At 36.5% G+C, this 24605-nt stretch overlaps 1 protein-coding gene across 1 annotated transcript in view; it reads left to right on the forward strand.

The window, feature by feature from the left end:
- Nucleotides 1-24605, forward strand: part of LOC138814219 (vomeronasal type-2 receptor 116-like) — a 46176-nt gene that overhangs the window by 14214 nt on the left and 7357 nt on the right. Inside the window, 4 exon segments of the mRNA XM_070003229.1 lie at nucleotides 8748-9036; nucleotides 10777-11583; nucleotides 14892-15119; nucleotides 15783-15906. Of these exon segments, the coding sequence (XP_069859330.1) occupies nucleotides 8748-9036; nucleotides 10777-11583; nucleotides 14892-15119; nucleotides 15783-15906 (1448 nt within the window).

Here is a 24605-nt window from a genome sequence, read left to right on the forward strand (position 1 = left end):
TTATTCATGATCTATTATGTCCCCTGATTATCATGAGTGGGAGTTGAGATACCCCGACTTGCCATTTTTCTTGTGTTTTTCCAGCTTACTCTGCCCATTTGGGATGAAAACAGCACGTTTTGTGCTAAAACACTATCTTAAGGCAAGCATTACCCAAAGTCTGAATTTGCACAGTCAATAGTCTGCAGATACAATCTAATTCATCAGATACATCTATTCAACATCAAGCAACTATATATTAATGGGCTACGAACTACAAAGAATAATTTGGAAAACCAGAAATTATTAGGGTTAGGGAAAGATGTGGGTAAAAAATAGGAATAGAGTGATGTGGGAATGCACAGGGAGAGTTAACTTAATTAAGTCCTAATCTCGAAGCAGTAAATAGGTTAGGTAGGATGAAAGTAGAGAGAGAGGAAAAAAGAAGAAAGAGAAAGGGAAAAAAAGAGACCAGAACAAATAGAAAAGTAAAAATTAAATGTATTATGCATGAACAAAAACAAACTATTCAGAGAAGAACGTGAATATAATGAGAGAAAGGGAGGGAGATAAAGGAGATGTGAAAAACTTAAAAATAAAAATACTTAAAATATTATATAGGTATAAAGAGGTAGTACTGCTATTAAGTAATTTAAGTCTCAGAGGTTTTGAATTGAGTAATAAATTTATGGATTAAGTGTGTACACAATGGGGGATAGGGTCTAATAATCAACTACGGGTTTTTCTGAGGATGTGCAGAACAACAATTAAGTCACATAAAGAAGAACGAAAGAGAAGAAAAGGTGAAAAGGATAAGAAAGAAAGAAAAAAAGATCAGAAGTTCAGTAGAGCTAAACAAAAAACAAAAAGAAAAATTTTTTTTAAAAAAGAAAGAAAAAAAAAAGAAAGAAAAGCGCGCACACACATGTATCCCTAAAATAAAAATTGTAAGAGGAAAAATAAGTTACTGGAAAACCTTTTTTTTTCAAAAAAGGTAAAAATTAAAAATTAAAAAAAAATTTAGAAAAGAAAAAACATTTTTTTAAAAAAATAAAAGGTACAAAAAAAAAGAAGAAAAAAAAAGTTCTTTGATTTTTTTGGGAGGGTTGGAAAAAATCCTGTATCTCCCTTTTGTCCGTAACCAGCCTCTTGTTGGAGTCTCTGGTCTACTTGTAGTCCTGTGGCTTGGTTGGTTTCTTAAGTCAGTTTGAACAGGCAGAAAAATGCTCTGCTTTACCCAGGATTTTGTGATCCTCCTCCCAGGGTAGTTCAATGGGAGGGAGGTCTGCTTTGAGTATCACAAAAGAGGGAGATGGCTTTTCCCTCTAGTTTGGAGATACTGTGATGAGGCTAGGTTCTGGGTAGAGTTGAGGCCTTTCAGCAAACAGTAGCTTTACCCAGGGGCTAGTTTGTGAGAAACTAACAGAGCTCAGGCTGGAGCCACTCACAGGGTTTATGTTTACTGAATTTCAATTGATTATCAAGGCTGCTAAAGGGGGGGGGGTGCAGCCTCTGACTCTGATTACCCAGTGAAGAAACCACTCCTAGGGCTGGCGCCCAAGCTGGGTGACTTTTCCTTGGGTGGAGCTGAGTCTGGCAGGTCAGCTTAAGTTCTTGTGTCCTGCTAAATGGCTCTAGTTTTCTTCCAAGGCCTGAGTTGGAGCTAGCAGCTCCACCGAGCTTTGTCGGTATCCAAGATGGAGATCTCCGGTACTGAGGGGGGGGGGGAGGAAGGGGTGGCCTTTCCTCCTCTGCTCCCTGAGAAGCAGTGAGAATGTCAGGCTTCTACTCATGCCAAATCTTGGTTCCTGGGTCGTCTCTGGTCTGTGAACTGCAGGATGAAGATGTCTGCTCCTTGTTGGTTCTTGCTGGTGTTGAGTAGAATCTGCTCACCCATCTGGCTCCTTCGTCCCGGCTCTCTGTGATTCAGGTATGGCAGGTTCGGCCACCGCCGCCACCGCTGCCTCTGCGGGGGTGGCGGCTGCTGGCAAGGGCTCAGATCTGTCTCCTTGCCTGGATTTTCCCTCTCTGGCCTAACTCTCTGTCCTTTGATGGCACACTTGGTGTGATTCTCTGGCTTAGGACTGTTCACTGGAACTCTAAATCTGCTTTCTAGGTGAGAGCTTGTTTAGCCTCCAGATTCTCCTCCGCCATCTTCCCTGCATGTTGAACACTATTTTTACAATAAAAATACATACAAAAATACGTTCTCTTCATTTAAGCAAAGGTTTCCTCATATTTGTCCTTTTCTTATATTGATAGATTCAGGTATTTTTATTTTCATTTGTTTCAAGGATGTTTATTTCTTGAAATTTGCCTTGAAGACAATTTATTTAATCATGAATTAGCCATTAATTATAATGAATACTTATTTAATTAACTTAATTATGGTTGAAAAACAATTCTTTTAATTTTTATGTTGTGTACGTATTTTTTTGTTAATGTCTAGCCTTCCTACAGTGTGATCTACATGTGTGCTTACAATATTTTCAGTATTTAAAAAATCTGTCTTTGTATCTTAACCCATGATCTCCCTTGGAGAACATTCAGTATGTTTATGAGAGATGCTTTATTCAGAAGTTGGGTGAAATGTTCTCTAGGTGTATGTGAGCCTCACTTGATCAAGGGTGAAATTTAACTCTGTTACCTCCCTGTTGATTTTGTCTGATCACTACACAAAACTATTATTGTATTGAGGACTATCTCAAAGTCAAGTGATATCATTGTTAATTATTCAATAGTGTGTAAGTACACATTAAGAATTGCTATGCTGGGCTTGGAAGGTGGCTCAGTGGTAGAGTGCTTGCCTTGCATGCATGAGACCCTGGGTTTCATTCCTCAGCACCACATAAGCAGAAAAAACCGGAAGTGGTGCTGTGGCTCAATTGGTTGAGCACTAGCCTTGAGCTGAAGAAGTCAGAGCTAGTGCCCAGGCCCAGAGTTCAGGCCCCACAACTGACCAAAATAGATAAAGAAAGAAAGAAAGAAAGAAAGAAAGTAAGAAAGAAAGAAAGAAAGAAAGTAAGAAAGAAAGAAAGAAAGAAAGTAAGAAAGAAAGAAAGAAAGTAAGAAAGAAAGAAAGAAAGAAAGAAAGTAAGAAAGAAAGAAAGTAAGAAAGAAAAAACTATGTCATCTTGTTGATTTGATCCCTTCCTCATTTCATTACAAACTTGTCATTTTTGTTGCTTTGATTAAAGTCTATCTGATATGATGTGTTATGGATATTTCTGCTTCTTTTTGGTTTCATTTGCATTGACTACATTAATCCACTCATTTTTTACAGTCATTGGGGTACATTAATGGTAAAGTGAGTTTCTTTGAATCAACCTATTGTTTGGCCTTGAGTTTTTACTCATTCAGTTATTGTAGCACTTATTGGTCGAATTTCCTGCATTTTCACTTCCAGTCATTGTTGACAGATCATTTCTCATCACTGCCCTTATGTAACTTGTTCTTCCAGGTTTATTGAAGCCTCTTCCCCTCTTTCTCCTTTTAGAGACTTCAGTGATTATTGAGTTCAATAGTAGTGTGTATTGACTTCTGAATTATGAATTTTCATGTCTATTATAGAGTCTGTGGTACTTAGGGGCACTAAAAATAGATGACAGCAGGGTATTTTTGAATGGTGACAATTCGCTGTCATGAGGATGAAAGAAAAAGAGAAAATGCACATGTATAAGTAATAAGGACTATGATCACAGTCCATAAGTGAATGTACAGAAATGTTATAATAAAATCCTTCATTTAAATTTTTAATGAAAACTTAATATTTTAAGATAAAATAGTAAAGACAAAATCTGCAACTACATTGTATCCCTCCTATATTGTAATATTTGATATACAATTTTACATGGTCATATAGTAATTACTAGTTATATTAATAATTTTTCTCTCTATATATGAATTATTTGTACAATTTGCTAGCACATTTATAATGTTAGCACATTCTCAGCTCACAGGTATATCACTAGTCACTCTTACCAGTAAGTTTTATACATTTTTGTATATTTTTTTGTCCATATTTTTTTTTTGTTCAGTGTTTTCAAGTATAAACTTACTTTAGTATTTCTTGTAGACTAGGTTTGGTGGAGATATGTTCTATTAATTGTGCTGATCTGGTAGCATCTTTATTTTGTCTTCACTTCTAAAGGGCATCTTTGATAAGTAAGTATTCTTTTTTATATGTTTTTATTGTAAAAATACTGTACAGAGGGGTTACAGCTACATGAGTAAGGTAATGAGAACATTTTCTATCAATCCTTTGATTTTTCCTCTACCATCCCTTTCCTCCCCACCTCCCAAAAATCCTCCCTCCCCCTGAAGTTGTAAAGTTCTATTTCAACATAGTGTCTTGTACATCTCATTGTTACAATGGGTTAACCTGTATCCTTATTTGAACATTTTATTATTTCTCATTCTTTCCCCAAATTACAACAATGTACATACAAGATGCAGGGCACCGATGTCAAATTCAGTGAAAATAAGGGTTATACCATGGGGGAAGAACATACAAGAGAAACAAAAAAAATCACATAGTACATTTTAATTACATTGAAAACAATAGCAAGGAAGAAAATACCCACTTGTCCTTATCTTGGGGTTCATTTCACTTATCATCTTATATGGTCATATGTACATAGCTTTTGACCTTTTCTACTTGTCCTAGACTTATATTAGTTATTGCAAATAAAGGAAACCTATGGGACCTGGCTTACTTCATTTAATATAATTTTTTGCAAGTCTTTCCATTTCCTAACAAATGATGAGATGTCATTCTCATTCTCCTGATGGAGGCACAGAATTCACACACACATATAATTCATATATATACATACATACATACTTATATGTATACACCAAATTTTCTTGATCAATTCATCTACTGAGGGGCATCTGGGTTGGTTCCATATCTTAGCTATAGTAAATAATGCTGCAATAAACATAATCGTGCTGGTAGCTTTAGTGTGGTCTTGTTTGTAAACATTTGGGTAAATGCCCAAAAGTGGGATTGCTCTGGGTCATAAGGGAGCTCTATGTGGAGTTTTTTGAGGAGCTTCCATACTGCTTTCCAAAGTGGTTGAACAAGTTTACACTCCCACCAACAATGCAGTAAGGTTCCCTTCTGTCGACATCCCCTCCAGCATCTGTTGTTATTAGAGTTCTTGATTTTTGCCATTCTAACTGGGGTGAGGTAGTATCTCAATGTTGTTTTGATTTGTATTTCTTTTATGGCTAGGGAGGTTGAGCATTTCTTCATGTGTCTATTGGCCATCCTTCTTTCCTCTTCAGAGAAGTTTCTCTTTAAGACTTTTTTTTAAATTGTGAAAATACTGTACAGAGGGGTTACAATTACATGGGCAAGGTAATGAGTACATTTCTTATGAAGTATTATTGCCTCCTCCTTTGTTTCCCCTTCCCATCCCTTCCCATATCTCCCCTCCTATGCCCTCCCACCTTTGGCAAAGTTGTAAAATTCGTTTTTCAACATAATGTCTTGTACATCTCATTGTTGCCATGTATCCCTATTTAAACAATTTGTTTTTTCCCCTTTCCCTCCCCAAATTATACCAACATCAAATACAGTGAAAACAGGGGTTATACCACAGGGGAGGGACATACAAACAACAAAGAATTCATCTTATAAATATGTTGGAAACAATCACATGGAAGAAAACACATTTGAATCCTTATCTTAGGGTTCATTTCACCTAACATCAACTTATCTGACCTTTTCTGCTTGTCTCAGACATATCCTAGTTATTGCAAATAAGGGAAACCATGGCACCTATGTTTCTTTGGGCCTGGCTTACTTCACTTAATATAATTGTTTCCAAGTCTTTCCATTTCCTAACAAATGGGGCAATGTCATTCTTTCTGATGAGGTCTAGAATTCCATTGTGTATATATACCACATTTTTTGATCCATTCATCTATTGAGGGTCATCTGGGCTGGTTCCATATCTTAGCTATGGTAAATAATGCTGCAATAAACATAGTTGTGCTGGTAGCTTTAGTATGGTCTTGTTTGTGATCATTTGGGTAACTGTCCAAAAGTGGGATTGCTGGGTCATAGGGAAGCTCTATGTGGAGTCTTTTGAGGAACCTCCATACTACTTTCCAAAGTGGTTGAACAAGTTTACATTCCCACCTACAATGCTGTAAGGTTCCCTTCTGTCCACATCCACTCCAGCATCTATTGTTATTAGATTTCTTGATTTTTACCATTCTAACTGAGGTGAGGTAGTATCTCAATGTTGTTTTGATTTGCATTTCTTTTGTTTGTTTTTTTTAACTGTATTTTTTTGTCTTTTCTTTTTTGGTACTGGGGATCGAACCCAGGATGTTGCACTTGCTAGGCAAGCGCATTGCAACTGAGCTACATCCCAGCCCTGCATTTGTTTTATGGCTAGGGATGTTGAGCATTTCTTCATGTGTCTGTTGGCCATCCTTCTTTCCTCTTCAGAGAAGTTTCTCTTTAAGTCTTTATTTATTGGGCAGTTGTTTCTTTGAGGATTTGTTGTTGGGGGATTTAACTTTTTGAGTCTAAGTATATTTTAGATATGAGATCCTTGTCCTTTGTATGGCTAATGAAGACCTTCTCCCAATTTCAAGGCTATTGATCTTGCTAGCTATGTTCTTTGCCATGCAGAAGCTCTGCAGTTTCATGCAATCCCATTTTTCCAACTTTTCTTTGATTTGTTGTGTTTCTGGGTCTTTATTAAGAAAATTTTGGCCTGTGCCAAAGACCCCTAGAGTTTCTCCTATTCCTTCCTGTAATAATTTCAGGGTGTCTACTTTGACTTCGAGGTCTTTGATCCATTTGGAGTTGATTCTGGTTCAGGGTGATATATAAGGATTTGGCTTTAGTTTTCTACAGGCATTTTTACCAATTTTGCCAGCATCATTTACTGAAAAGGCTGTTTTTCTTCCATTGTATTTTTTAGCTCCCTTGATAAGTACACTATTCTTGGTGGATAATTTACATAATTCTTTGCATTCAATACTGTAAAGATCTCTTGCCATTCCCTCTTGGCTTGCATTGATTCTATGGAATCAGCTGTTAGTGAAACAGGGGCATATCTATGTGTTATGGATTCCATTTCTCTTCTAATATAGAGAATCTTCTGTGTATGTTTTACTTGTGACAGTTTGACAATAAGACAGCTTGCTGTAGATATCATGTTAAAAATTTGAGGGCTGGGAAGGTGGCTCAGTGGTAGAGTGCTTGCCTTGAATGCATGAGGCAAGCACTGGGTTCAATTCCTCAGAACCACATAAGCAGAAAAAGCTAGAAGTGGTGCTGTGGCTCAAGTGGTACAGTGCTAACCTTGAGCTGAAGAGCTGAAGGACAGCGCTCAGGCCCAGAGTTCAGGCACCATGACTGACACACACACACACACACACACACACACACACACACACACACACAAAATTGATTAACCTCTCATCTTTAGATATCTTACATTTCTGGGGCTAGGGGTTTAGCCCAGCAGAAGGGCGCCCACCTGGCGTGTGCAAGGCCCTGGTTTTGGTCCTCAGCCCTGTAAAAAAAAGCTACAATAGATATCTTACATTTCTATACTTGTCTACATTAGGAACTTCAAGTTCTGTCAATACTTACTAGAAAAAGTATTCCAACTCTCTAGCTTTCTCAACCATTTATTGAATCCACAAAACATCATTATTTGCTTTTTAAAATACTGTTATCAACTTTTGACAAAACGTTTTTCACCTGTCTTCATCCTTGCTTCAGTTTACTTTTCCATATGTGTATAATAAATCATATTTTCTTCAAACTCTAACTTCACTAACATAATAGGCATCATTGTGATTTCAAATATGCATACAGTATAAGTTGAATAAGTTCATCCTCTCATTTGTATATCCATTTTGCTTCCATTGTTTCTTGTTTGAACAATATGTGTTAATTTCACCAATTTCTTTATAATGTGTGTACAAATACACACACCCCCTTGCATACACAGACATGACACAGAGAAAGAAGGTACTTTGATCTTCTTTCTTCCTCTTCATCCTTTAATTTTTAGTATCTCAATCTAAATACATTGGGAAGGGAGTAACGATCACTACATTTTATCATGGCAGCCTTGGAACTGGGATTTCACTGTAAAGCTTGTTTAATATTCTCATCTCTCTTGTTGGAAGTTCCTCACTCCTACAGGCAGCTTCTTGGAGCTGGATGCATCCCTTATGTTGCATAAATAAGAACAAAATTCCCTGATATTTGAGCTCTTATTCTGGCTGATATTTCAGGAAGAGCTATTCAATATATTTGGTCTGTGAGCAGACCTTACTATAGAATATTTCAGAAATAGTACTTTGCTTCTGAAAATTGCTCTTAAGCTGGACATTAGCTAGTTAGCCTGTACTGGCATATAAACACAGAACATATACTGGGTGACTCAAAAAATATCTATTTTTCACAGTAGTGGAGCTAGTTACCCCAAAATTAAGGCAACAGAATTATTTGGTGTTTCATGAAAGCCTATTCCAGGTTCAATGGATAACAACTTTTTGCTGTGGTGAATGTGGTAGAAGGGAACAAACAAGTTCTAAGTTTCTGAATATCATTCATGACAAATTTCTTTCATGTACTTTAATCCTACATAGAAATATAAGGCAGTACATTCTCTTTAATTCCATTTGGGAGCACTATTTTCACATTTTCACTGGCAGAGAAACAGGCATTCAGTACATCAAAGCCCTAAGTTTTGAAGTACTCCTAAATTTCTATTTTCTTTATGCAGGTTTATCTTCAAGAATTATCAGTTTGTTTTGGCCTTGGCTTTTGCTATTGAGGAGATCAACAAAAACCCTGATCTTTTACATAATTTGACTCTGGGATTTGATATTTATGATGTTTACTTCGGAGCTTGGACAGTATTTAAGAACCCTTTCATTTGGCTCTTTGGGGAGGACAAAATTCCAAACTACTCCTGTATGAGAGACAGCAAGTCTATAGCAGTACTTACAGGACCCTCAGGAAAAACATCTGCCCAGATTGGGACATTGTTGGAACTCTACAGTTTTCTACAGGTGAGGGTGGGAGGAGTGGAGGCATATAAAAAATGTCTAATTTGGTGCCATTTCAGGTGTCAGAAGAGAATGATAAGAAGAGACTGGATTTTTGAACCTATCAAATTTTGTGATGTGAAAGAGTAAGTATTCAAAGATAGTGGGATATCTGTATTTTCATTGTTTGGAAAAGGGGATAAAAATGTTAGAGCAGAAAAAGAGATTATTTGGAATTTTAGGCCTTACCAATAATTTTCTTTAAAAAATCAGGAAACAGAAAATGCCTTTAAAGGGAGAAGGTATGTTGAGTTGGGTGCTGGTGGCTTACATCTACAATCCCAGCTACATATGAAACTTTTATCTCCAATTAATCAGCAAAAAACAGGAAGAGAATGTGTGGCTTAAGTGGTAAAAACAACAGCCTTGAGGGAAAAAGATAAGGAAGTATATGAAACCATGACTTTATGCCCCTGTAGTGGTGTGCAATCTCTCTCTCTCTCACACACACACTGTATTTTCTTTTTTGTATGTTTTTTATTGGCAAAATACTGTACAGAGGGGTTACAGTTACAAGAGCAAGGTAATGAGTACATTTCCTATCGAGCATTGTTGCCTCCTCCTTTGTTTTTCTCCTACCATCCCTTTCCTCCCACCTCTACAACTACCACCCCCTCACACAATATTTTCTTGAATGAAGTCAAGCTCAGAGAGAGAAAGGGGGCATGTGTTCTCTTATCAAAATATAAATACAAATATGAAATAAATATGGAACACATACATAGCCATTTACATTTACATTGATCATAGAAAATCAATGCAACTAATGTAGGGTATAATTAGGAGTGAAATACCATGGTGTTATCTCACTAAGTAACTAACAGTATAATAAAATGAACACAGAAAGCCGAAGCATATGTTGTCTGAGGGGCTTACATGTTAAGGGGATGTGGAAAGGGGCTGAGAAATGGGTGGTGGATGGGTGGGCAAATACAACATTATATTCAATGTACATATGTGAACATGGAATTAAGAAAGGAAATGGGGTTCATTTTGCCTAACATCAACTTATCTGACCATTTCTGCTCGTCTCAGACATATACTAGTAATTGCAAATAAGGGAAACCAAAGGGAAACCAAATGAACCCCAAGATAAGGACTCAAATGGTTTTTCTTTTTGCAATTGTTTCTAACATATTTATAAGATGATTTCTTTGTTGCTTTGTATGTCCCTCCCCCACAGTATAATCCTTGTTTTCACTATATTTGATGTTGGTACAATTTGTGGAGGGGAAGGGAAAAAATTGTTTAAATAAGGATACAAGTGGACCCATTGCAACAATGAGATGTACAAGAAGTTATGTCAAAAAACGAACTTCACTACTTTGGCTGTGGGGTGGGGTGGTGAATGGGGAAGTATGGGGGGGGGACATGTGAAGGGATGGGAAGGGGAAAGAAAGGAGGAGGCAACAATGCTTGATAAGAAATGTACTCATTACCTTGCCCATGTAATTGTAACCCCTCTGTGTGATATTTTCACAATTAAAAAAAAGAAAGAAAGGAAATGGGTGGGGCTGATATATATGGAGGAGTTAGTAGAAACAGTGACAAAAATTGATATGTTGAGCCCTATATTTATGAAGAAACTGATACAAAAACCTAACTTATACCTACTTCAATTGGTTGCTTAATATATATCAAGATTGAGATTGTGATGGATGGCAATCTTCCATTCATGGAACATCCAATTTTCTTTCCCTTTAGCTTAACTTTGGGCCTTTTGATCATGCCCTGAGTGACAATGACAAGTTTCCTGCTCTCTATCAGATGGCCCCAAAGGATACATCTATAGCCATGGCCATGGTCTCCTTACTGCTTCACTTCAACTGGAACTGGGTGGGATTGTTGACCTCAGATGATGAGAATGGTTTGTGGTTTCTTCCTGAACTGAAAGAAGAGATGGCCAAGAACACAGTTTGTGTAGCCTTTGAGCTAGTGATGCCAAACCATGCCCTGTCACATGTATTGAAACTCATAGCAGTATATAATGAGATTAATAAATCTTCAGCAAATGTCCTCATCATATATGGTGATAATGAATCCCTACTAGATTTAATGTTGTGTGTTGAACAATTTTTAATTACAGGTAAAATTTGTATCATGAATTCACAGTGGCATTTAACCACAAAAAGGAAATATTTCATGCTAGGCTCTTTCCATGTACCTCTCATTTTTTCGCACCATCATGCAGAAAGTAGTGGATTCACAGATTTTATAAGGGCAGTTAACCCTTCCAAATACCCAGAAGACTTTTACCTTGCTAGGTTGTGGTTTCTCTCTTTTAATTGTTCAGTTTCTGACTCTGACTGTGTGACATGGGAGAACTGTCCACATGATGCCTCCTTGGAATGGTTGCCTGGACACACTTTTGACATGGCTATGTCTGAAGAGAGTTACAATATCTATAATGCTGTGTATGCTTTGGCCCAGGCCCTCCACGAGATGCTTCTTCATCGAACAGAAATGACATTAATGGGAGATGGGAAAGGGATGGTGCCTTCCCTAGCACAGGTAATGCTTCTGTGTTGGATTTCACATACCATTGGCAAAATGACTTTCTAATAGTGTTTTTCACCGGATAAAATAAATATTTAAAATATTCTTAAAATCCAAGAAAACTTCGTTTTAATGTCCGTGGAGTACTCTAGACCTGTGTTTATGTTCTTTCAAAGAAAAACAGGCCTAAGATATAAATATAACTGAAAAGAAACACCAGTAAGTGGAAAGGATGAAGTATATGTTTCATGTTTCCACCATTTCTTTACATTATTTATGATCTCATGTTCACAGGTAATGCTTTAAAAATTGTAAAACCAGCTTTCCCCTCCAAGTTTCTTAACAGCAAAAGATGATCTGCTCTTTCAGTTCCTAAACCCTGTTGAAAGCCTACACATTTCATAAATGATATTGATTAATTTCAGTTTAGGTATGACCAGTTTAGCAAACTGAAAGTCCTTGAACATTCATAACATTAGTGGTTATGGCTACTGTAGCTAGGTAACTTCAAAGAATCTCATTTCATGTCTATTTCAGTGGATGTACTTTCTCTTGAAAATGGGTCTTGGCTTAAAGAGAGACTTCTCTGAAGAGGAAATAAGAATGGCCAATAGACACATGAAGAAATGCTCAACTTCCTTAGCCATAAAAGAAATACAAATCAAAACAACATTGAGATTCTACCTCATCTTAGTTAGAATGGCTATAATCAAGAATTTTAACAATAGATGCTGGAGGGAATGTGGCCAAAAGGGAAACCTTCTGCATTGGTGGTGGGAGTGTAAACTTCTTCAAATTCTCTGGAAAGCTGTATGGAGGTTCCTCAAAAGACTCCATATAGAGCTCCCCTATGACTCAGCAATCCCACTTTTCGGCATTTATCCAAAGGATCACAAACAAGGCTATACTAAAGCTACCAGCACAACTATGTTTATTGCAGCATTATTTACCATAGCTAAGATATGGAACCAACCCAGATGCCCCTCATTTGATGAATGGATCAAGAAAATGTGATATATATATATGTATATATATACATATATATGTATATATATACATATATATCTCACATAGAATTCATATATATACATATATATATATATATATGTATATATATGGATTCTATGCCTCCACCAGAAAGAATGGTAATGCTCCATTAGTTAGGAAATAAAAAAACTTGGAAAGAAATTATACTAAGTGAAGTAAGCCAGACCCAAGCAAACATAGGTCCCATAGTTTCCCTTATTTGCAATAAGGGAATAAAGGGAATAAAGAGAATAAAGGATAACCTTACCAGACAAGTAGAAAAGATCAAAAGCTATGCACTTATAATGTACTATGTGACTTATTTTGTTTCTTTTGTATGTTCTTCCCTATTGTTATAAACCCTGTTTTCACTGTATTTGATTCTGGTATCCTCCATCTTGTATATACATTTTTCTAATTTGGGGAGGGGAAGGGAAATAACAAAATGCTAAAACAAGGATACAGCGGACCCATTGTAACAATGAGATGTACAAGTCACTCTGTTAAAAATGAATTCTATAACTTTCGAGTGGAGGAGAAGGGAGGAGTTGGGGAGTTGGGGAGGGAAGGGATGGTAGGGGAAAAACAAAGGGGGGGGTAACAATGCTCAAGAGGAAATGTACTCATTACCTTACTCATGTAACTGTAATCCCTCTCTACAGTTTCTTTAAAATAAAAAATATACTTAAAAAAAGAAAATGGATCTTGGGATCCGACCTGGCCTGACACAGTATCTGATACAACATATATTTTATTTTCCCATTGTCTCCCTTTTGTTCCACTTGTTTGGTTTCTTTCCACAGGCATTTTTTTTAAAAAAATGATGAAAAAATCATTATTGTAAAGGTGATGTACAGAGGTGTTAAAGTTACATAAGTCAGGTAATGAGTATTTCTTCTTGAACAGTGTCACCTCTTTCCTTGTTTTTTTTTTCTCCCAGATTTCCCTCATGACACCCTCCCCAACAAGTTGTATAGATTTATCAAGATAATGTATAATCAATATCACTGTAGCATTTGTTCATCCTTTTCTCCATCATTTCTGTCCTTCTCCTTAAGCTCTTCCAAACAAATAACATATAAAAGGTACAGAAACAAAAAAAAGTTAAAAAGGAGAAAAAAACACCAAAAAGCAAAATAACAAAAAACCTTGTTTCCATTTCTTGGAATTCATTTTGATCAACATCATTTTATATGATCCTATGCACATAGCTACTGAACTTTTGTGATCCTCTCATAAAAATATCCTGCTTTGTTCTCACTGTGTGTGTCTAGAGTCCTGTAAAAGTTATCATGTCCAAGTGTATTTTTTGTCTTTTACCATCCAGTGTGTTTATTTGTTGATTTATAGGCATATTTTAGTTACAACAAATAAAGGAAACTGCAGAACTTAAGTTTCTTTGGGTCTGGTTTACTTTGTTTAATATAATTTTATCCATGTCTTTCCATTTCCTTAAAATGGTACAGTATTATTCTTTCTGAAGAAAGCAAAGAATTCCATTCTGTATATATATATATATACCATACTTTCTTCATAGACTCATCCACTGAGGGGCACCTGGGCTGATTCCATACCTTGTCTATGGTTAGTTAATGCCTCATATGTGATCTATTGGAAAAATGCCCAGGAGTGGAATTACGGGGTCATCAGGAAGCTCTATGTTCAGTCTTTTGGGAAACCTCCATACAGCTTTCCAGATTGGTTGAACAAGGTTACATTCACATCAACAGTGTACTAGCATTGCTTTTTGGCCACATCCTTGCCAGCATCTGTTTATTGTTAGTTTTCTTGATAATGGCCATTCTAACTGGGATGGGGTAAAATATTTTAATTTGCATTTCTTTCTCTGGCCAGAGATGTTGAACATTTCTTGTGTCTACTGGCCATTCTTACACCTTCTTCAGAAAAGTCTCTTTTGAAACCTTTAGCCCATTTATTAATTGGGGTGTTATTTCTTGAGGATTTATTTTCGGAGGGTTTCATTTTTTGAGCTTTATGTTTATTTCAGATATGAGGCCCTTGTCTGACACAGAGGTAGTAAAAACTTTCTCCTGTTCTGTGCACTATTTATCTTGACAGCTATATCCTTTGCCATATCAAACTCTTCATGTAATGCCATTTATCCATAGACTTTCTTTTTTTTTAATCCGTAGACTTTCTTTTATTCCACTGGTTTGATGTCTGTTGATCTTTAATTATTATAAAGTAGGTTTAAAGATAATGAAATGCTTTGCTTCATTCAGATTTTCTCTCTTAATTCTTGGTTTCACTTCAACATAGCTATTTATGTCTTTTAGCTATATTCTTTTCTGAAGAAAACCCTATTTAAGAATCTTGCTGGAGACAAAGTGATTGTGGATGATAAAAGAAAATTAGAGCCACAGTATGACATTGTAAATATTTGGAATTTTCCAGAAGGTCTTGAACTAAATATGAAAGTAGGGAAATTTTCTCCATATGTGCTGGATGGTCATCAGCTGTCTTTGTCTGAAGATATGATAGAGTGGGCCATAGAAAGTATAGAGGTAAGTTATATCTAATTGTCATGATCTGAACTAGATAGAACTACATACTTGTTGTGCTCACTAATTGAAAGAAATTGTCCTATTTATTGATTTTTGGATGGGAAAGACACAAAGGGACTTGATGGTTTGTTCATAAATGTTGACTTATTTCTTATTATAAATATAAATGGCATGTTATAGCAGTTTTGTAACAGGAGGACAAAATACCCGAGTAATCAGTCATAAGCTTGAAAGCCTATCTCATGGAAACTGGAAAACAGACAGGAAGATAGGATGGGCTTCTTTAACTTACAGCCTACTTTTAAGCTTTAGAGAGGATAATTCCTCCTTGCTCTTGACTGATATGAAGGAAACAACAATAATGACATGAATTCAAAGAAGTTCCATAGGGCTAGGCACTAAGACTTACATTCTGACCATTAATCTCTATCTTTTAAAGGTACCACACTTCTCGATAGTTCAACAGACCAGAGATCAAGGCTGTAGAACATAAAACTTTGGTGATCATGTGATGTGGAATCTGTAACAGCATTCAATTATTTGACTGGACTTATATGCATAGAAATACTATGTTTACTAATCTGATTCTTTAAAACAATGGACTTTTTGGAATGTTAGGTAAAATTCTAAACAGTTACTAACATATATCTGATTTTTTCTCAGACTCCTCACTCTGTGTGCAGTGAGAGCTGTGTTCCTGGATTCAGGAAATCCTCTAAAGAAGGAAAGGCTGCTTGTTGCTTTGACTGCACTCCCTGCTCAGAGAATGAGATCGCTAATGGGACAGGTAAATTTATACTAGGGTGTCTCCAGTCCATGGAAGTCAAGATAAAAGTCATGTATTAGGATTGCAGAGTCAAAGTCTTCCTTCCTTCCAATTACTAACTTGTGATAATGGATGATACTGGTCCTTTAGAAAACACAGATCATGGGTTTTGAATTATGTATAAGATTAATTTTTTGTTTCTTTTTGAAAAAATATTTTTATTGTTATTGTAGAGGTGACGTACAGAGGGGTTATAGTTACATAAGTCAGACAATGAGTACATAACTTTAAAAATTGTTATTGGAGAGTTAATATAGAGGTTATAGTAATATGAATCAGGTAATGAGTAATTCGTACAATTCTTTTTGAATTATCTCTCCCCTTTGTTCCATCCTTTATGTGCCCTCCCTTACCCTTTCAAATATAAACAAAACAAAGGGAAAAGAAAACAAAAAGGGCAACAATGGTAACTAACATATGTCTCTGGATTCCTTTTCCTGGAGTTCATTTCATAGAAGATTATTTTATAGGATCATCTGCGCATAGCTATTGAGCTTTTGTCAACACTTCTATGCATATCCTCCTTTGGCCTCAGTGTGTAAATGTCCTAAATCATACATAATTTATCATGTCCCAGCATGTGTGGATTCATATATATATATATATATATATATATATATATAGACACTTATTTTATCATTCAGTGTGTTTACTCATACACCTAAAGGCAAATTATAGCTACACAAATGAGGGAAACCATTTCCCTTATTTGCAATTACTAGAATATGTCTGAGAAAAGCAGAAACAGTCACATAAGTTGATGATAGGCGAAATGAACCCCAGGATAAGTATTCAAATGTTTTTTCTTTCTTGCGATTGTTTCTAACATATTTATAAGATATTTCTTTGTTGCTTTGTATGTTCCTCCCCCACAGTATAACCTCTGCTTTCACTGTATTTGATGTCGGTATAATTTGTGGAGGGGAAGGGAAAAAACAAATTGTTTAAATAGGGATACAGGTGAACCCATTGCAACAATGCGATGTACAAGACATTATGTCGAAAAATGAACTTTACAACTTTGGCTCGGTGGGGGGATGGTTGGGGGAGGGGACAGGGTGACTGAGGGGGAGATGGGAAGGGATGGTAAGGGAAAACAAAGGAGGAGGCAATAATGCTTGATAAGAAATGCGTTCATTACCTTGCCCATGTAATTGTAACCCCTCTGTATGATATTTTCACAATTAAAAAAAATGAGGGAAACCATGCAGCCTATGTTTCTTTGGCTCTGGCTTACTTCACTTAATGTAATTTAATATTTTTTGCAAGTATTTTCATTTCCTTACATATGGTACAATATCGTTTTTTTTAATGGATGAGTATAATGCCACTGTGTATATATACTACATTGTATTGATCCATTCATCTACTGAGGGACATAAAGGTTGATTCCCCATCTTGGCTATGGTAAACAAGGCTGTAATGAATATGGTTGTGCTGAAGGGTGTCCATTGGATAAATGCCCAGGACAGGGATTAGTGGGTCATAGGGAAACTCTATGTTTTGTGATTTGAGGAACCTCCATACTGCTTTCCAGAGTGATTGAACAATTTTACATTCCAACCAACAGAGTAGCAGCATTCCCTTTCAGTCACATCCCTGGCCTGCATCTGTTATTGTTTATTTTCTTCATAATGGTAGTTCTAACTGGGGTGAGGTGGAATCTCAATGTTCTTTTTATTTGGATTTCATTTATTGCCAGTGATGTTGAACATTTTTTTCATGTGTCTACTGGTCATTCTTGTTTCTTCTGAGAAGTCTCTCTTTTACCCCTCTGTAACCCATTTATTAAATGGGTTGTTTCTTTGAGTATTCGTTTTTTAGGGGTTCAAGTTTTTGAGTTCTAAGTATATTTGAAGTATAACGCCCTTGTCTAATGCATAGCTAGTGAAGATTTACTCCCATTCTGTGGGTTTTCTACTCATTTTGCTAGCTATGTCCTTTGCCATGCGGATGCTCTTCAGTTTAATGCAATCCCATTTACTCAAGTCCTTGATTCGTTGTGACTCTGGATCTTTATTTAGGAAGTTTTTCCTGCAACTAGAAGGCCATGGTTTCCCTTACCCCTTCCTGTAATATTTTCAAAATATTTGGCCTTACATTGAGTGAGGTCTTTGACCCATTTAGATTTGATTCTGGCACAAGGTGATATATGAGCTTCAGTTTTCTGTACATAGATAACCAGTTCTGCCAGCACCATTGGTTGAAGCTTTCTTCCATTTTATGTTTTTGACTACCTTACCAAATATTAGGTGATTAATTTCTCCATTTCCTTGAAGAAAGTTGTTGGGATTTTCACGGGTAATTCACTGAATTTGTATATTTCTCTGGGTAGAATTGCAATTTCTACTAAGCTAATTCTCCTCATTCAGAAGCACGGGAAGTTATCCCATTTCCTTAAGTCTGTTTCCATTTCTTTTTTCAGAGTTTTAAAGTTTTCATAACTGATATCTTTCACATCTTTGGTTAAATTAATTTCTAATTATTTTATTTCTAATTATTTTATTTATTTGAGGCTATTATATATGGAGTTGCTTTAATTATTTCAACCTTACTCTTCTTATTGTTGGCACACAGAAGAGCTACTGAATTTTGTGGATTGATTTTATAACCTGATACCTTGCCACATTTTTGGATCACCTCAAGTAGCTTGGGAGATGCATCTAAAGGATTACGTTGTCTTCTAAGAAATAGCCTTACTTCTTCTTACCCTATTTCAATCCCATTCCAGGACTATTTTGAAGAGGAGTGGAGAAGGGGACATCCATGTCTCATTCCTGATTTTAGAGGGAATGGTTTTAACTTTTCCCCATTAAGTATAATACTGGATGTAGAATTGTTCTCTATACCTTTTATTATACTGTGGAATGTTCCATGGATTTCTAGCTTTTCTAAAACTTTTAACTTAAAGGACTGTTGAATCTTGTGAAATGCTTTCTCTGCATCTTTGAGATAATCATTTGATTATTCTCCTTGCTCCTGTTGTTATGTTGAATTACATAAATTGACTTGCACATATTGAACCAGCTTTGCAATCCTGGAATGAAACCTGTTTTTTTCATAGCATATGATTATTTTTTGGTGAGTTATTGAATTCATTTGGCCAGAATTTCATTGAGGAGTTTTGCATCAATCTTTATCAGGTATGAGTCTATAATCTTATTTCTTTGATGGGTCACTATCTGGTTTGGTGATGAACATTATGAACTTGGTAGTGACCTTTTCCTTTCTATTTTACTGATGAGTTTGTGAGTTATCTTTTGAAATCCTTATAGAATTTTGCTGTGAATTCATGTGGACTTGGGATTTTCTTGATTTGGAGGGTCTATATTGCCATTTCAATTTCATTACTTGGTATGGGGTATGGATCTATTTGGTTGAGTTCAGTCTTGGTTCAGTTTGGAGACATCAACGTTCTCTAGGAAAGCCTCCTTTTCTCCCAGATTCTCAGATTTATTTTCATAAGTATTTTCAAAGTATTTCCTAAGATTATTCTGAATCTTGTATATTTCTGTTGTGATATTCCCACTTTCATCTCTAATTTTATTAAATTTGGTGTGTTCTCTCTCTTTTTTGTTGGTCATGGGGTCTGAACTCTAGGCCTGGGCACAGTCCCTCAGCTCTTCAGCTCAAAGCTCACACACTCTACCACTTGAGCCAGAGGGCCACTTCCGCCTTTTTTCCCTCTGCTTATGTGGTGCTGAGGAATCGAACCCAGGGCCTCATGCATGCAAGGCAAATACTCTACCACTGAGCCACCTTCCCAGCTCCATGTGCTCTCTTTTGTTAATTAAATTTGCTCAGGGTCTGTCAATTTGTTAATGTTTTCAAAGAATTGGCTCTTTTGTGAATTCCTCCTATGGGTTTTCTAAATATTCTAATACCTGTATTTCTGATTTAATTTTTTATTATTTGTTTCTGTCTATTGATTTGGGGTCTGCTTGGTGCCTGTTTTTCTTTTTTTAATTTTTAACTTATTTTTATTTATTTTTTTATTGTGAAAGTACCGTACAGAGGGGTTATAATTACATGGCCAAGATAATGAGTACATTTTTTTGTTTAATTTTTTTAATTTTAATTTTAATTTTTTGTGAACATACTGTACAGAGGGGTTACAATTACATGGGCAAGATAATGAGTACATTTCTTATCAAGCATTGTTGCCTCCTCCTTTCTTTCCCCTTCCCATCCCTTCCCATGTTCCACCCCCCCAGCCAAAGTTGTAAAGTTTGTTTTTCGACACAGTTGTGCTACTAGCTATGGATCAAGAAAATGTGGTATATATACACAATGGAATTGTATGCCTCCATCAGAAAGAATGACTGCCCCATTTGTTAGGAAATGGAAAGACTTGGAAAAAATTATATTAAGTGAAGTAAGCCAGGCCCAAAGAAACATAGGTCCCATGGTTTCCCTTATTTGCAACAATTTATTCCTATATTTCAAGCAGCTCGAGTTGCAGCATTAAAATATTCAGTTTTTCACCAATTTCTTGATGTGAGCACTCAGACCCATAAATTTTCCTCTGAGTACTGTCTTTGCTGTGTCCCAAAGGAGATGTTATTTTATGTGTTCATTTTGATCAAATTCCATAAATGTTTGAATTTTCTTTCTAATATCCTCGATGACCCACTAATCACTCAGCAATGTGTTGTTCAGTAATGAGTACATTTCTTATCAAGCATTGTTGCCTTCTCCTTTGTTTTCCCTTCCCATCCCTTCCCATCTCCTCCCCCCTCCAGCCACCCTGTCCCCTCCCCCAACCATCCCCGCACCGTGCCAAAGTTGTAAAGTTCGTTTTTCGACATAATGCCTTGTACATCTCATTGTTGCAATGGGTCCACCTGTATCCCTATTTAAATGATTTGTTTTTTTCCCTTCCCTTCCACAAATTATACCAACATCAAATAGGGTGAAAATGGGGGTTATACCTTGGGGGAGGGACATACAAAACAACAAAGAAATATCTTATAAATATGTTAGAAACAATAGCAAGAAAGAAAAAAAAACACATTTGAATCCTTATCTTGGGGTTAATTTCGCTTAATATCAACTTATCTGACTGTTTCTGCTGGTCATAGACATATACTAGTTATTGCAAATATGGGAAACCATGGGACCTATGTTTCTTTGGGCCTGGCTTACTTCACTTAATATAATTGTTTCCAAGTCTTTCCATTTCCTAAACAATGAAGCAATGTCATTCTTTCTGATGGAGGCATACAATTCCATTGTGTATATATACCACATTTTCTTGATCCATTCATCTACTGAGGGGCATCTGGGTTGGTTCCATATCTTAGCTATGCTAATTAATGCTGCAATAAACATAGTTGTTCTGGTAGCTTTAGTGTGGTCTTGTTTGTGATCATTTGGGTAAATGTCTAAAAGTGGGATTGCTGGGTCATAGGAGTGCTCTCTGTGGAGTCTTTTGAGGAACCTCCATACTACTTTCCAAAGTGTTTGAACAAGTTTACACCCCACCAACAATGAAGTAGGGTTCTTGCTATTGAGCAATACTCTTTTATTTTCTGCTGTGGTCTGATAGGAGGCAAGCAATGATTTAAATTTAAAAATTTTTTGCATGGATTTGCTTTGTGACCTAACATGATCTATTTTGGAGAATGTGCCATGGGCTGCTGTGTATTCTAATGCTGTTGGGTGAAATAGTCTGTAGATGTCTCTTAAATATAGTTGATCAATATAATTATTTAGGTCTGTGTTGTCTTTACTGTTTTTGCCTGGATGATCTCTCCAGAGGTCTCAATGATGTGCTGAAGTTGCCAACAATCAATATGTTTTGATCTATGTGAACCTTTAAGCCAAGGAGTATGTGTTTGATAAAGTTGGGTGCTCCAGCTTTTGATGCATATATATATAGTTAGAATTGCCATATTCTCCTGTAGTGGAGTTCCCTTTATGACTGATTTTAATTTGAAGACTCTGATATTAGGATTACTACTCTGGCCAGTTTATTGAGGCCATTTGCTTGAAAGATTGTTTCCAATCTTTCACTTTGAGAATGTTAAGAATGTGTCTACTTTTGTCACCAAGATGTGTCTCTTGTAAACTACATATGGACAGGTCTTGCTTTTTGATCCAAGTAGTCAGTCTATTTCTTCTAATGGGAAAGATAATTCCATTGATAATGAAAATTAGGACTGAGAGTTGTCTGGTAATGTCTGCCATGCTATCACCCTTCTTAGGGTCTTGTGCCTTCTCCATTTTTGCCATATTTATCTGATTCTATTTTAAGGAGCATTTTTTTTCTGCCAGCATAGTATTCTTGTTTTCTGTATCTGAAAATATTTTCTGGAGTGCTGGTTTGTTGGACATAGATTATTTAAATTTTTTTGTTATGGAATGTTTTAATTTGTCCTTTGGTTATGAAGGTGAGCTTTGCTGGGTGCAGTATTCTGGGTTCATAATTGTTTGATTTTAGGGTTTAGACTACATCATACCAGGCTCTTCTTGCTTTCATGGTCTCAACTGGTAAGTCTTCAGTTGTTCTCACTGGTTTCCCTTTATAAGTAATCAATCTTTTCTCTCTGACAGCTTTGAGGATCCTTTCTTTGGTCTCTATTGATCCAGTGTGGATTATAATGTGGCTGTAGGATGATCTGTTCTATTCTAGTCTGTTGAGTGTCCTAAATGCTTCTCATATCTGAATGCGTGTTTCTTTTAGGATATTTGGGAAATTCTCTGCTAGGATTCTGTGAAGTATGTTTCCTATCTCCTTGGCTGTCCCCTCTTTACCTTTCTGGATATCTATCAATCTAATTCAGTCTTTGAATTGAGTTTTGGGTTTCCTGCAGGCTTCTTTCTTCTTTCTTGGAATAGTTCTGTATAATAACCTCATCGGTTAATTTGATCTGCTCTGTCTTCCAGCTCTTAATCTTTTCCCTCATGTTTTTGGCCACAATGACTTTCCACTTTATTAGTTATTTTTTTCTGTTTGGTCATTATTGATATTTTCTACATCTTTTTTGAAGTCTTGTCTAAGTATTCCTAAGGACCTCTTTATGCTACTGATTTGCTTGTATTTTTCTTAATCTCTTTTAACTGGGTGGCTGATTTTTCCTTGGACTCCTTTCCCATCTTTTGGGTTTCTGTTAGCTTCCTGTTTGTGTTCTCCATGAATTCTTCAATTATTCTTTCATTAGTCTCATCATGCTTACAAATTTTCTTGTTTATGTTTTCAAACTTTTCATTAATTAAATTTATCAGTAATGACAGTGCATCTTGTAAAATGTCTTCTAGATCCCTATTTCCTTGCTCTGTTGTCTGGTTGTTTTCTGTGATCATAGTATTCCCTTGGATTTGTATAGTTCTAGGATTTCTTTGATGTGCTCTGTCCATTTGAAGACACTTTTGGCTTTATCTGTGTTCTTTAAACAGTCTGTTTCTTATCTTTTTTGAGTGACTAGGCAGCTGGTGTCCTTTCCCCTTGATGAGATTTACTTATCTGAACCCTGTATGGGTTCAGTTGTGCTGTGGAAATGAACTGTCAAAAAGTTAGTATTAGGTGAAAATACTGAGTGAGATTGTGAGATATGGTTAGAATGGGGATGGGTAGTTTTTAGGGACATGAGTGAGATGGGTACAAGTTTATAGGGGAGTTGAAGAAAGGAAAGAGGAGAGGACAGGAAATGAGCATCATGGAGGATATAAATGAAGGAGAAGAAAAAGACAAAAAAGGAGAAAAATCCTTTGTATTCTATATTGAAAAAGGGAGTACAGAGAAATTGGGTTAAGTGCCTTGAGCCTTGACTTCTCTAAAAAGCTTAAGCTAATAACAGCTCTAATTTTGAAGAAAGATGTTATAAAGAACAGTAGGGTGTTATATGTGTGTATATATTACAAACAATAGTTTATAAATTGTGTAAATACAAATCTCAAATCATCAAATCATTAGACCCAGAATGTTCAACTTGAAGATACACATTCTCTAAAAACTGAAGGTGAAAAAGAAAAAAAAAATAAAAGAGGCTCTCTGCTCAGTTTGTCAGAGACCAAGTCTGTTCCATACTGCAGTTTCTCTGGGAATGGCTTGAATTAGGGCCACTTTAGAGGAAGATCTTCAGTTCATAGTTGTAGTTTCACTCTAGTTGCTACTGGAGCTATATGCAGTTATTCCCATAAGAGTAGTTGGGTTGAGATTGTAGTGATTATGAGTAGTCTTTCCTGTCTGGTGTAGGTCCTGGTGTTGTTTTCCCAAATGCTTTGCTCGCTGCCTGCCTCTTCAAGGGGCATTGCTGTCCACTGGTGGGAGTTTTGTGGAAGAGTTGTGAGTTGTAGTTTGTTGGTACGGGAGCAAGGCTGTGTCCCAGGATTCTTTCCTGGATAGCCACAGAAGGTGTGGGAAGAGTTTGGTTCTTTGCCTTTTTCTAATATGCTCCCTCCCTCTAAGGCAGAGGATCTGGTCTAGGTGCTTTGGGTCACCACAGGGAAATAGTCCTCCAATGGGCTACTTACAGATCCCTGAGCTGGTATTGAGCTACACAGTGGAGTCCTTGTGAGGCATCTCTGTGCCCGTATATGGTGGTCTCAAACTCCTCTTCACTCTCCCCCTTCTTGCATTGTCTAGTGCAGTATGGCTTCCACAATAGCTGCTCAGTAGGGGTGCACACACTGTTTCTGTAATCCTCACTGATTTCTTG

The sequence above is a fragment of the Dipodomys merriami genome, unplaced genomic scaffold (genome assembly GCF_024711535.1).
Source record: "Dipodomys merriami isolate MVZ:Mamm:240054 unplaced genomic scaffold, mDipMer1.0.p SCAF_6, whole genome shotgun sequence".
Taxonomy (NCBI): domain Eukaryota; kingdom Metazoa; phylum Chordata; class Mammalia; order Rodentia; family Heteromyidae; genus Dipodomys; species Dipodomys merriami.